The 12,891-nt window shown below is 38.6% G+C and overlaps 1 protein-coding gene across 1 annotated transcript in view; it reads left to right on the top strand.

Moving 5' to 3' along the window:
* The window catches only part of SELENOI (selenoprotein I), a 1,061,441-nt gene that overhangs the window by 200,588 nt on the left and 847,962 nt on the right, over positions 1–12,891 (top strand). Inside the window, exon 3 of the mRNA XM_044062854.1 lies at positions 3,560–3,668. Within this exon, the coding sequence (XP_043918789.1) occupies positions 3,560–3,668 (109 nt within the window). The remainder of the gene's footprint in view (positions 1–3,559; positions 3,669–12,891) is intronic.

Here is a 12,891-nt window from a genome sequence, read left to right as displayed (position 1 = left end):
TTTTTTTTTAGCGGGCATTTTTCCTTTTCTTTGGGAAAAGCTTATGTATTGTTTTACCAATATAAAATGCTGGACACAATGTGCAGATAGCTGCATAAACAACTTTGTCTGAATTGCATTCAAAATATATAGTATAATGTATTTTAAAATTATTATGTTTAAAAGTATATGAGGCACCTGTAAGAATATTCTTACAGGCAACTCATTTTCCACAAGCAAACATCCCTTTATTACTGTGAATGACGGGGTGTAACAATGAATTGAGTGTCTCTATTTTCAAATAGAGAATGTAAAGATTTAAATTTTTTATGTGTAAAAACAGGACCTAGCCCTAATTTGTTGTCAACCTCCTGGCTGGAGGTAAGAATATCCCAGTTATTATAAAACACTTTTTTAATAGCTATAGAGTCCCTGCTAATAGGAACTGGGAAACTAGTGAATCTATCTATAGAGTTATGTCTAGAAAGAGAGTGTCCTGAATTATGTATTTGAGAAACGTACTGATAGGTGCAGGACAAGGGAGTAGTCCGTGATTCAAACATATTATTGGTTATATCATTTATAGTGTTGCTACACTCATTGGTCACAGGGGGAATAGTCTGTATTTCATTCATAATATTGGTTGTATTTTTCTTAGGAGGGAAGCCTTTTAAAAGAATAGGAGGATAATTAGTGTGCCTTAAAAAGACTACATCTTTAACAATAGAATTCAGTAAATCAGTAGGGTAACCTCTCTCTATAAGAAAGGAACTAAAAACATCACATTCATGTAGAAAAACATTATCATCAGAAATAATCCTAGACAATCTGATGTACTGACCACTGGCAGAATACGAAGAAGTTATGAAATGTAGTAGTATTTCTTTAAGGAAGGAGTAACAGTCAATGCATTTTTTGGCGCCAATTTCTGTATTTAAACAATGTTTCTATTAATGAAAGGATGTTCTGATGAAGCTCTGTTATGAGCGAAAGCGCTTAACATCCAGTTTGTATTTCAATACCTTGGTTTTATCAAATCGCAATAAATCTGTTCCGCTACTAAAGTGTTTGCGTGAAATTGTACACTTATTGGTCGAGTCGTGGTTTTCGTTTGGTTTTCGTTTTTTTGGGCATTCCTTAACCTCATCTGGAACAGCTGCCCTTTTTTCTGGATATCTTTCAGAGCCTTTTGTCCCAAGACATCATCCAATCAGTTTCTGCTCCTGAAAGGGGAAAGGTGTTTTATTCCAGAATGTTTCTGGCCCCCAGGAAAGAAGGCACATAAACCCCTTTGGATCTTTCTCAGCTCAACACATTTTTAAAGGTTCCTTCTTTTCAAATGCTATCCCTTTAAACCTCTCTTCCTCTTCTTCTTCTGCCTTAGGTTTACCTATTCTCTCTGGTTCTCAAGGATACCGATATCCATATTTATATTAATCCCCATTGAAGGAAATGTTTGCATTTCTCTGTTTCTCCCTTGCATTTTCAGTTCTCTGCTTTGTCCTTTGGCCCTCCCACTGCCCCAAGGATCTTTACCAAATGCCTCGCTCCTGTGATTGCTTTTTGCAGGATGAGCGAAATACAAAGCTTTCCTCACCTGGATAATGTGCTCACTCAAGCTTCCTTTCCAGAGACTTTGCTTCAGCACCTTCACTACACTATTAGACTCTTGCAGAGCTTAGGGATTGCTGTAAATTTCCAAAAATCCTTCCTGACTCCTCAAGATCATGTTTTTCTGGGATGCTGGTTTCAGACCATTCCTATGCCAGAAATTGATTAAAGTTGTAAAGATTTATTAAAGGCAGTTGTTAGGTTAGGTTTTTTTTAATTTAAAATAAGAATTTAATAAAGGTGTTAAAAATATCCCTCAGGATACAGGCCATACAATCTAAAAGAAAACAAGTCATATTACCAAGTTTCCAGTTAAATTATACATTGCACATTATTTTTTATAACTATCATCAGTCCAGAATTGCATAAACTGCTCAGTTTCTGCCTTCTCTTAAACCTCACTCTTCCTAAACATTATTCTGCGTGTTCCCATATTTCTACTTATTTCTTTGTAATTTGCTCGTTCCTTTAGTAAAGATCCCACTTCAGTTCTTTTATCTCTTATAGTATTCAATACTTCAGATACAGTTGGTTTAGATGTTGATTTTCATTTTCTAGTAATTGCATTTTTGGAAGCCATCAAAATTAAAGTTAACAAGGCCTTACTACGTCTGCACAATTCTGATCCTGTGTCCCAGCTCAAAAGGATCATTTCCTTACTTACACCCATTTGCTCACACAGTATTTGTGACAGAGTACTGTGTTGGTGATTTTTAAAATCTGCCAAATCATTACATCCCAAAACATGTTTCCAGTTACCTCTTTCTTCCCTGTCACACCTCCAACTTTTGCAATCTATCTGTGGAAGAATTCTTTGAAGTCTGTTTGGGATATAAAAATGCCTATGCAAAATACTTCAAGCAAAAATCCTAAACCTTATAGACCTAGTTGCATGCTTGGAAGCCATACAGATGTCCTCCCATTGTTTCCTTAAGAATTGCTTATCCGGTCTCTCTCCCAAATCTTTACTAACCTCCTCTGATCGACCCCTATAGTTATTGTGCAGTATTTTATACCACCTGCTAATTATCCTTTTTTTAAAAGCAGCTTCTGTTTTAGTTTCAGTTAAAAACTCTACCACAGCAGGTCTTTATCTTAGGATTCCCCTAACCCTTTCTCATTGAAATTGGCATGTTTTGTAAGGTTGTCAGTTACAAACTGATCTCAAATACTGTTTTATTTTTTTCTTCCCTTACTGTCATTCTGACAGCCATCCCATTGCCCCATGTCCTTCACTGGGTTTACTGGCCTGCAGTTCAATGCCTGAATTTGAGCTGGAGCCAACAAGGCTAAGGACTTCCTGGGGTCTAGCTGGGGTGGTCCGTATGATCTTCCCTTCACCCTACCCAGCGGTTCCTGTGGTGAAGTCCAGGGCAGGTGTGCAGTTGGGATGTATGATATTTCACCCAGACTCTGTAGCAGCTCAGCCGTGTTCCCACCCTGTTTCCCCTTGTTGGATACAGTTTCAGAACGACGTTCCCGGTCTCTACTAGGGATCGCTGTCAGAGATGCCCACAGGACAGCCGTCCCCCAGGGATAGTAATGACTACCCCCACTTGAGTCTCTATTCAAACTTGGTTCAGCTGTGCTGTAGTCAGGGGTTTGTCCCTCTACGTCATTAGAATTGCTTAAATTCAAGTACTATAACAACATGTACTAAATAAAGCACGTCTCTGTCAAATACCATTATTGTCCCCTTAAGCTGATGTAGCATCTTCCTAGATTGTAGCACCTCATAGAATTTTGTTTTTTAATTTATGGCTTGGAAAGCTTTGTCACAGCATCATCACAGGCTAAAATACAGTATTTAAAGTCTAAATTTCCAAAACTGGTTGAATATATGTAGGGTTGGTAATGCTTAAAATAAGCAGAATGGTTATCTTGTTTTAAATAAATGTTTGAGAAGTACATTTGAAATGATAAATATCCATTTTTGAGGTGTTCATAGTTTTATGCATTTTTATTGCAGATTTTGCCCACATGGTTGGCTCCAAACCTCATCACATTTTTTGGATTCATGCTGCTCGTTTTTAACTTTGTTATGTTGACTTTCTTTGATTTTCATTTCTATGCCTCAGGTAAGCAACTGCAAAATAACTGTATTGCTATGAAGCATATTACTAATTTGTGCAGATTATATTTTGACATTTGTAGTCATAACTGCAGATATGTCATCTTGATTTACAGTTAAACCATGCTTTTAGAAGTGGATATTTATCAGTAATTCACATATTGAAATACCATTTAGAAATTGTCTTGTTTACTAAATTCTGCTGAGGTAAATACATGCTTGTGTTTTTGCATATTTTATATAAAGCCCTTTGGCTTTTTCAAACGTTTTGATGCATATGTTTAAAAATAATTACTATTTAAAGTAGAACACAGTCACTATCCTTTTTAATGACTTGAGGTTTGGAATCTTTCCCCTTTGTTATGCAGCTTCAAACATGGGCCATAGTCCAACTTTCAGTCCAAACTGAAGGGGTCATAAATGTGCCGTTTAAGTTAGAGAGGTACTGATCTGCCTCTAAAGTGTGTTAGGTGCTGGGATTGTCTTAATTTCAAGAAAGTACCCTGACAAGTGCCCAGCATTGTCAGACTGTATATTGGTATTTAGGACCTATTCTTTAAACATGCATTTAGACTGGAGGGTTTTTGCACAGAAGCACAGATTTGTTCTGGGAGTCAGAGTGAGAAAGTCTGAGTCTGTGTTGAATGTATAGAGGAAAAGAAAAAAAAAAACGTATATATATTTAGGGTGTTACATTTCAGTTGTACCTGTTGCCTGCTTAGCTTGTTCACTGAACACCATCATGGCATAATACTGAAATAGTGTCAGTGGCTCAACATGCAGCACAGTCACTCGATGGTCAGAAGGTTATGGGTTCTAATTCCACATCAGCTGATTGGAATCATTTTCAGTTACTGATACTGCAGTGCAGCATTATGGGGTGCTGTACTTCTGGGTGTGCCATACTTTGGATGAAATGTTTAAACTGAGGCCTCATCTTACCTGGGTTGTTTGTAGCTCAGGTAAATGTAGAAGATACCACAGCATTTTCTGAAAAGAGGTGATGCAATTTGTTTAACATATTAATCACAGCCGCAGTGTCAGACACCCTTCATAAGGGATGCCAGCAACAACCTGCTGACAAGTCCACAAGACATCAAAGATGGAAGGAGTTCCAGCAACTTCTGAATGAAGAAAACACCACAGAAGCTGTACTGCAACAGACTCTGTGTATGATGAGAGAAAAGGAGTAGCCCACTACAAAGGAAAGAACAGCACTAAGGAAAATGAAGTTGGAGGAAAAAAACAGGCTCAGATGAGGTCACCGCAGATGTGATAGATGTTGGGTGAGATAGTGGGAGAAATGGCTCCTGAGGATATTCATAGCAGTATGGAGAGAAAGATGTATCCCAGATGAGTGGAGAAGAAGAATGTTAGTGCCAGTGCTCAAGAGCAGATGGGAGATTCACAACTGTAGGCATTGTAGAGGTGTTAAATACCTATCACACTGCTTGAAAGTTTTGTAGGGTGTGATTGAGAAATGAATACGCAGAGTTAGTAGAAAGTAAGAAGGGAGATGAGCAGTTTGGATTAATATCCGTAGTGTTTGCAGTGAGACAGATATTTCAGAAGAAGATGGAGATGAGGAAAGAGTCCATATGGGCATTCCTAAATTTGGAGTAAGCATATGACAAGGTCCCAAGAAAGCTGATTTGGGCAGTCCTGTAGTAATTCTAAGTCCCGGAAACATTGGTAGAATTAGTTCAGGCTGTGTACCAAGACCCAGTGGCTTGAGTGCAAACAGTGTTTGGTCTCTCACACACGGGTTACCAGTGGGAGTGGGCTGGATCAGGGTTCAGCTTTGAGCCCACTGCTTTTCATATTGGTGATGGATTCTATTCGCAAGCAGTTTGGAGAGGACAGTTCAGCAAAGTTGCTGTATGCAGATGATACAGCATAAAGAACTTCTGTAAAGGATACAGGAATGGAATGCAACCTGAAGGCACATGGGATGAAACTGAGTACAGATAAGACCGTTGTAATGGCAGTAAATGGGAAAAATCAGAAGCAGCTGAGAAGTGAGAGCGTAAGATAGTGGAACAGGTTAACAGCTTTAAGTATCTGGGAGAGTTGATTGAGGATAACGAAAGTCTGAATGAGAAGGGCAAAGCTAGAATCAGAGGGGGGGGGCAGACAACTGGCACAGAGTGGTAGGGGGAGTGTATGACAGAAGAACGCCAAAGAGCCTGAAAAGGGTAGTGTAAGACTGAAGAATGCCAAAGAAAATTAAAAGTAAGGTATACTAAACAATGGTGAGACCTGTGCTATGGTATGGTACAGAAACTTGGCCAGTAAAGGCAGCACAGTTGAAACTAGAGGTGATGGAGATGGTGCCTGAGATGGGTGGTAAAAAATTACATCAGAACAGTAGCTTCAACTGCAGAAAAGGTGAAAAAGAACAGATTGTGGTGGTTTGGGTACATGTGCAGAAAAGCAAAAGATAGGCTGATAAAGAAGATTTCGGACTGATGGGAAGACAAGATGAAACTACGATTTCCAGTAAAGAGATGGATGGATTGTGTGAGAGAAGACCTGCGACAGTCAGGCACGAGTGTCAAAGAAGGTAGGAGAATTTCACATAATAGAGAGAGAGAGAGAGATGGTGACAGATGATGCAACACCCCAACCCCATATAGAAAATGGGAAAGGGGGTGAGGACTAATTTCTGCTGCACCAGCTTATACTATATGGGTTATATCCTGCTTAAGGATATAACAACCAGACAGACGTCAAATTTTCAGGGCACCTTCCACACACCCAGACTATTAAGACCGCTCAAGCTGAGCCTTACTTACTAAAAGGCAGTTTTAGGTACTAAACCTTTAAGTGATTTCCTGCTGCCAGAGAGAGCACATTTCCTCTGCAGGCTTTCAGTGATCAGTGGTTGGTTTGTTCCATTGTGGGGCAGATAAGTTACCTTTGGGGAAAAAACTTTCACATTTAAGTTCAAATGATAAAATATTAACTTTCCCGTTGGGGAAAGTATTTTTATACTAGGAACATGATTTTTGATCGTCAAGCATTTTAACTGTACTTTTAAACTGGAGTGTATTTTCATTCTTGTCAGTTTTAAAAGTTGTTTAAAACATTTTAAAAATTATTTTTTGCTCTGGAGAAACTGTCTTATTTTTGAGGACTTTTTTTAAAGTGCTTTTTACTGTTTTTCACTGGAAAAAAGTGACTTAAGAACTTATTGATGCATATGCTGCTTAGCTTCCCCAGTAAAGGAGTACCATTTTCAGCCTGAACATGGAATGAACTACTGGTCTGATGGTTGGTCCTTCTTCCAACCACAAAAATAGTTAAGCAAACAGCTTTTGCCACCACAGCAGGTTAGTTATTTGCCTCAGCTGTGTCTCTCTTGTGGCCAAAACTGGCTCCTGAGACCACTCATCTTTTTCCTTGAGTCTCTCTGGTGTTCATACAACCATTATGGACTGGGGTTAGCAACATCCTTTGGAGCTGTTGGAGTCCCTTCACTGGGAAAGGGAGAACCACTCTTGTTGGTCTTTGGAGAAAGGCAGGAAAGATGCCCCCTCAGTGCCGTCAGTGTGTGGAGGATGTGTTTGTTACAACCTGGGGTGTCCCAGACAGACAACTTGCTGCACCTAAGAAAGCTGACAATGTGCAAAGTTCCCAAGTCTTTAAAATTTTCATACACTCATCCCAGGCCTGACCCAGCAGTTGTTGCTTTAGTTAATCCAGCTGCTGCCAAACGTTTTGTTAATTCTAATCCTTCTCCTTTTGTCAAGGATATTGAAACAACTCGTAAGTTTGAGAAAAAGTGTATGCTTCTGCAACATTAACATATGAGCCTGACTATTTAAAATTCCAGAAATTGAAGTTTATTCTGACCAATTGTGAAAATGAGAATGTTTGTTTTATCTGCAGTTTCCATCTGTGAGGAAAAGTCTGCTTTTGTATGCTTTAGTTTCCTCCATTTCTGAAGTCACTACTCATTGAAGTATATACATGACTCTCTAAATACTGCATCCAGGGCTGTGGCCACTGATACTATGTTCTGGGGATTTTCCTAGCTATGTTGTCAGAACCTCCCTGATGTAAAAAATGAGATGTTAAATTCTCCTCTGGATAGAGACATAACCCCTGCAGCACATGGTTCAGAAAATTGTCAAAAATGTGTTGAGGTTAACTTATTCAGGGCATCCCTTAGATTTTTCAGACAACCACCTCTAAATTTTCCAAGTGATTTTAGGCTCCCTTGTCCACTTTTGGTGCTAAAAAAAGTGGTCTCAGTAGAACTGCTGGTAAGCAGACATTAAAGCAATGGCAGGTAAGTTCAAAAAATAAAAAGGTCAGGAATCCCCCAGAGCAAAAGTTGTCAAATGAGGCAAAATGACTTTATAAATGACCTTATTCAGCTCCCCATCCCCAAACTGGCAGTCTTATCCCTTCCAGAAAGTCTGACGCTCTCCATTTCTCTCTTTAGCAGTAGATTATTTCAAATTGTTTCCAAGGTTGATTCAGCAATGTAACTGGTATCAGTACTTCAGGAAAAACAGATCAGCTGTTTTCTTTCCTTAGGACAAAAAAGGGCAACCTGTGTCAAAACAGTTTCCCAATGGTTGATAAGTTGTCTATCTCGCCTTCATTCTTGTTGTTTGGGACTCGGCCATCTTCAATAGCTCGAGAGCTGTTTACTGGCTCGAGGCTACCCCTTATCCCATGATGCCTAGCGATAGCTACTCTGATCTCGTTTGCCGCTTCAGCTGCGAGGTGTGTCGTTTTCTGGCTCAGGCTTGTGTTTTCAAATTTTTTGTGTAGAAATATATTCTTATGCTCCTTAAAACTATTGGATAAATTACCTTTTCTTAGTTTTATTTACTAGTGTTTGTTGTTGAGTACCTTGTTCTCCTTTAGTCCTTTTTAGTAGAACTTGTTTAAGTTTGAGAGTTCTCCCCTCCCCCACTCCCTTCCCAAGGAAGCCGTTTAACTTAGAGGCTCTCCTTTCCTCTGTTTTTTGCTATCGTTATTTAAAAAAAAAAAAAAAGAAAAACATTTTTACTTTAGTCAACAACAGACTATGTAAAAATATATAAAACAAACCCCCCCCCCCCTTTTTTTTTATCTGTGTTTCTTTTCTGGTGCTTGGTTTTTTGAGGTTGATATGTTTAAAGAAGCTAAAGTATCTGGATTTAAAAAGTGTGACTCGTGCTGTCAGAAAATGTCTCTGACAGACGGGCACACTAGTTGCATTTATTGTTTGCACACTGTTCACCTGCAGGACTCTTGTTCTATCTGCCATGCCTTTAGTCCAAGAGTCCTGCAGGAACGGAAGAACAAATTGATCCTTAGGGGTCTGTTAAACCCTCAGGATTCACCTGTAAAGAGTTCACAGCCAGTGAAATCCCCAAAATCCTCTAAACCGTTGGCTCCACTTTCGGAGCCGACCACGGTACAGGATTTACCCAGTATGTCTGTTCGGCTGGCACCGACAAGACAACCCCTCCTTTGGCTCCACCGGATGTTTCGGAGCCATCTCGGAGCCATAAAAGGCTGAGGTCCCCTTTGTTAGAGTCAGTTCATTCGGCTCCTGGCTCTCCATTATTGAAAAGTGAATGTAGCCACCGCTCTTCACACTACTCTCGATCCTCTAGGCTGTCTGATCATGATGTGGATAGAGTAGTAAGTAGGTTGCTAAAATCACAGGCACTAGCTAAAATGTTGTCTAGCCCTCAACAGGTATCGGCTCCATCCACCTCCCTTTCTGTTCCTCCTCCGACTCCATTGAGCTCGGAGCCGGAGTTTGTTGGGGTTAAAGTAGTGGAACCATTGGCTCTGATAACTATATCTCCTTCGGTTCTGACATCGGCTCCGATTACCTCTATAGTACCTTCCATCGAGGGATCTGTACTCTGGGGCTCCCTCATCAGCTCCGAGGGGGGGCGAGTGACATCGGACCCTTGTCCAACCCCGTTCTCCCTCTCGGAGCATCTGCGCAGGTGAGCTCGGCTCCAGCATCGGCCTCAGAGCCGTCCCCCTCGGCGCTGAGAAAGATTCCTATTTCTTCGGAACCGGAGCTTTCTCTGCCTTGAGGCAGGGACGCTTTTGAGGTCATGCGGGGTGTGCTGTCCCCTGAGTCAGCTCCACTACCAGCCCCACTAGCTCCGTCCCCCGTAGTGCCTGTGCCAACCTTTGCTCCTCCTCCAGACCCCAAGCGTAGGGAACCGATGATCCAGAACACCTCATTGGGTGTTTCCTCTTCTTCCGAGGCCTCCCCTAATCACTCAGAGGAGCCCCCTTGGAAGAAGTGCAAGAGAGGAAGCACATAGACTCACCTAAGTCTGTCACTTCTGATACAGACTTAGATGAATCGGAAGGGTCCCCGAGCTCCCCCTCTGAAGATGTTTCCTTCTCGGACATCCTGGAAATGCTTAGGCAGAGGGGGAACTGGAATCCCCTAGCCCCTACCAAAGATGTCTGTATTCCTGGATGCTTTCGGTTCCCGACCTTCCACCTCCTGGGTTTCTCCACCTTTCGACCCACTTATGTAGGGGCTCGAAAGGCTTGTTCAGCTCTGGACACAGTAGAACCAACTCCGAGGAGACCTGGTAAATATATTACAGCTCCCCAGGATAAGCAATTCCTTTCTAAAGGTCTGCCCATATGCCATGGTGGTAGCAGCAGCCACCAAAAAAGAGCGGAGACCTCTTCATCTGTTCATCCCCCTAACAAGGAGTCTAGGACGATGGACAGGTACGGAAAGCGAATGTTTGCTTCAGTGACGTTCTCCATGATTATGTATATTTATATAGTTGTATATATTTATAAATATATAAATATATATATAAATATTTAAATATATATGAATATATATTTATATATAAATATATATAAATATTTAAATATATATGAATATATATTTATATATAAATGTATAAATACAAATACATAATATATATATATATTTATATAAATTTATATTTGTATATATATATATGTATATTTATGTATATTTATATTTATATAGTTATATTTATTTACATTAATATACAAATATATATATTATATATGTATGTAAAAATATAAATGTATAAATATATATATATATAGATATATATATATATATATATATGTATAAATATATATAAATATATAAATTTATATACATATATAAATGTATATGTGTATATATATATATATATATATATAAATATATATTTATGTATATATATTTATATATATGTATATATATTTGTGTGTATATATATATATATATATATATATATATATATATATATATATATATTTATATATGTCTATATAAACGGACATCTGATATTTCTACAGCAACTGCATTGACTGTTGACAATAACATTAATCATTCTAGCAATAAACAGATAGGAATGACTTCCAGTACTACTGCAATTTTAGCAGAAAAAGCTAATGAAAGTCCACATCCTTTTATGTCTTCGTCTTTAGCCATAGAGGATGAACGGCCTATGAATAATAAAGATGACAGTACTGATGTGCTCTATAGTAATCAAGAAGTAGTTAGACCTAAGATTCCTGTAAGTAATAGGAATCCCCCGATTCCCCCTTCCCATATCTATAGAGAAGGGGTTAAAGAGAGACTGCTCCATCAGTCGTGGCAGGACGAAGCGGAAACATTCCATAGAGAGGCAATCCAGTCAGTCTCTCAAAAGGATGTTGCAACAGATAGAAACAGTTTAATTTTGAACATTTTTAGGAGGACATTGGATGTTGATGAAATTAATATATTGAATAAAGGCTTGAGCTTTATTCCGACAATTACTAATAACTTAACGGAAGCTTTGATTGACATCAAAATGTTCCTAAGAAATGTATTATTACAGCATGAGTTTGGAATGTATTCTAATAATAAGAAATCTTGTTTTAGAAAACCTAGCACATATATGCCCTACAATCATCCTTTAATAGATGCATTTTATAGGATGGTAGAAGATGATTTACATGAATATTATGGCAATGGTAAATCGGATAAATGTCAGAAGAGATATAACTTTATAGTTAGAGATAGGAACGCTTTGTCTAGATTACATAATGATTCCACCATAATTATCAGACCAGCGGATAAAGGTGGTCCCATGGTCGTGATTGATTATGAAGGATATCATGAAGCCATGCTTAAGTTGTTGAGTGATGATAAATATTATAAATTGATAAATAGTGAAAAGGTGGAAGAAATCAAATATAGGTTATTGAATTTAATAGATTTAATTAAAAGCTGTGATATTACATTAGACTTGGGTGACTATCTATTAGTGGAATATCCTATGATTCCTGCTATACAGAGTTTACGTAAGGTCCACAAGGACAGCCTCAATCCACCAATGAGACCCATTGTCTCAGGTAAAGGGTGGTGTACTGAACCTTTTTCAGTGTATGTGGCGAAAGCCTTGAGACCAGTTCTGGATAGGAACACCACTGTCCTCAAGGACACTAGACAGTTTCTAATAGATCTGTATAGTTTCACCAATATTCATATGTTGAATCCAGATATGTTATTTGTTACTTTAGATGTGCAGTCATTATTTACAGTCATACCCAATGACTTAGGCATTGATTCGGTTAGAAAATATTTAATTAAACATGGTGGATTTGAGTATAAATATATAGACTTAATTTGTCTTTTTTTGGAAGTCATTCTAGAAAATAATATCTTTGTATTTGAACAGAATTTTTATATCCAATGTGATGGCATAGCTATGGGCACTTCATGTGCCAATAGCTTTGCCATCATGGTTTTGGCTGTTTGGGAGGAGATTTGTCTTTTTAATCATGATACGTATAAACATGTGTCATTTTACCGCAGTTTTGTAGATGATGTCTTCCTAATTTGGAATGGGAAGGTGGAAGAACTAGGGAGGTTCATTATAGGTATTAATGGAATGACAGGCTACTTGAAATTCACACATAATTATTCTAATGTATACATAGAATACTTGGATGTATACATAGAAAAAGTTATGGCTAAGTTTATTAATACAGGTGTATATAGAAAGCAATGCCAAAGGAACATTCTATTACACAGACAACGCATGCATCCCCAATATATTTTTAAAAACATCATAAGGGGACAAAGCATGAGAATATCTTGCCTAAATGCCACAGATGTAGGCTATTGAAAAGCTTTGGATGATTTTAAGAATAGGTTGTTAGATCGAGGCTGCAATGACACTGAAATTGAAAGTAGTCTTGTAGACATGGATTTGATTAGGGAAGAT

Source organism: Protopterus annectens, chromosome 2.part1, assembly GCF_019279795.1.
Source record: "Protopterus annectens isolate FY-2018-M chromosome 2.part1, PAN1.0, whole genome shotgun sequence".
Taxonomy (NCBI): Eukaryota; Metazoa; Chordata; order Ceratodontiformes; family Protopteridae; genus Protopterus; species Protopterus annectens.
Note: the sequence above shows the minus strand (reverse complement) of the source record. Positions and strands in the feature narration are given on the sequence as shown.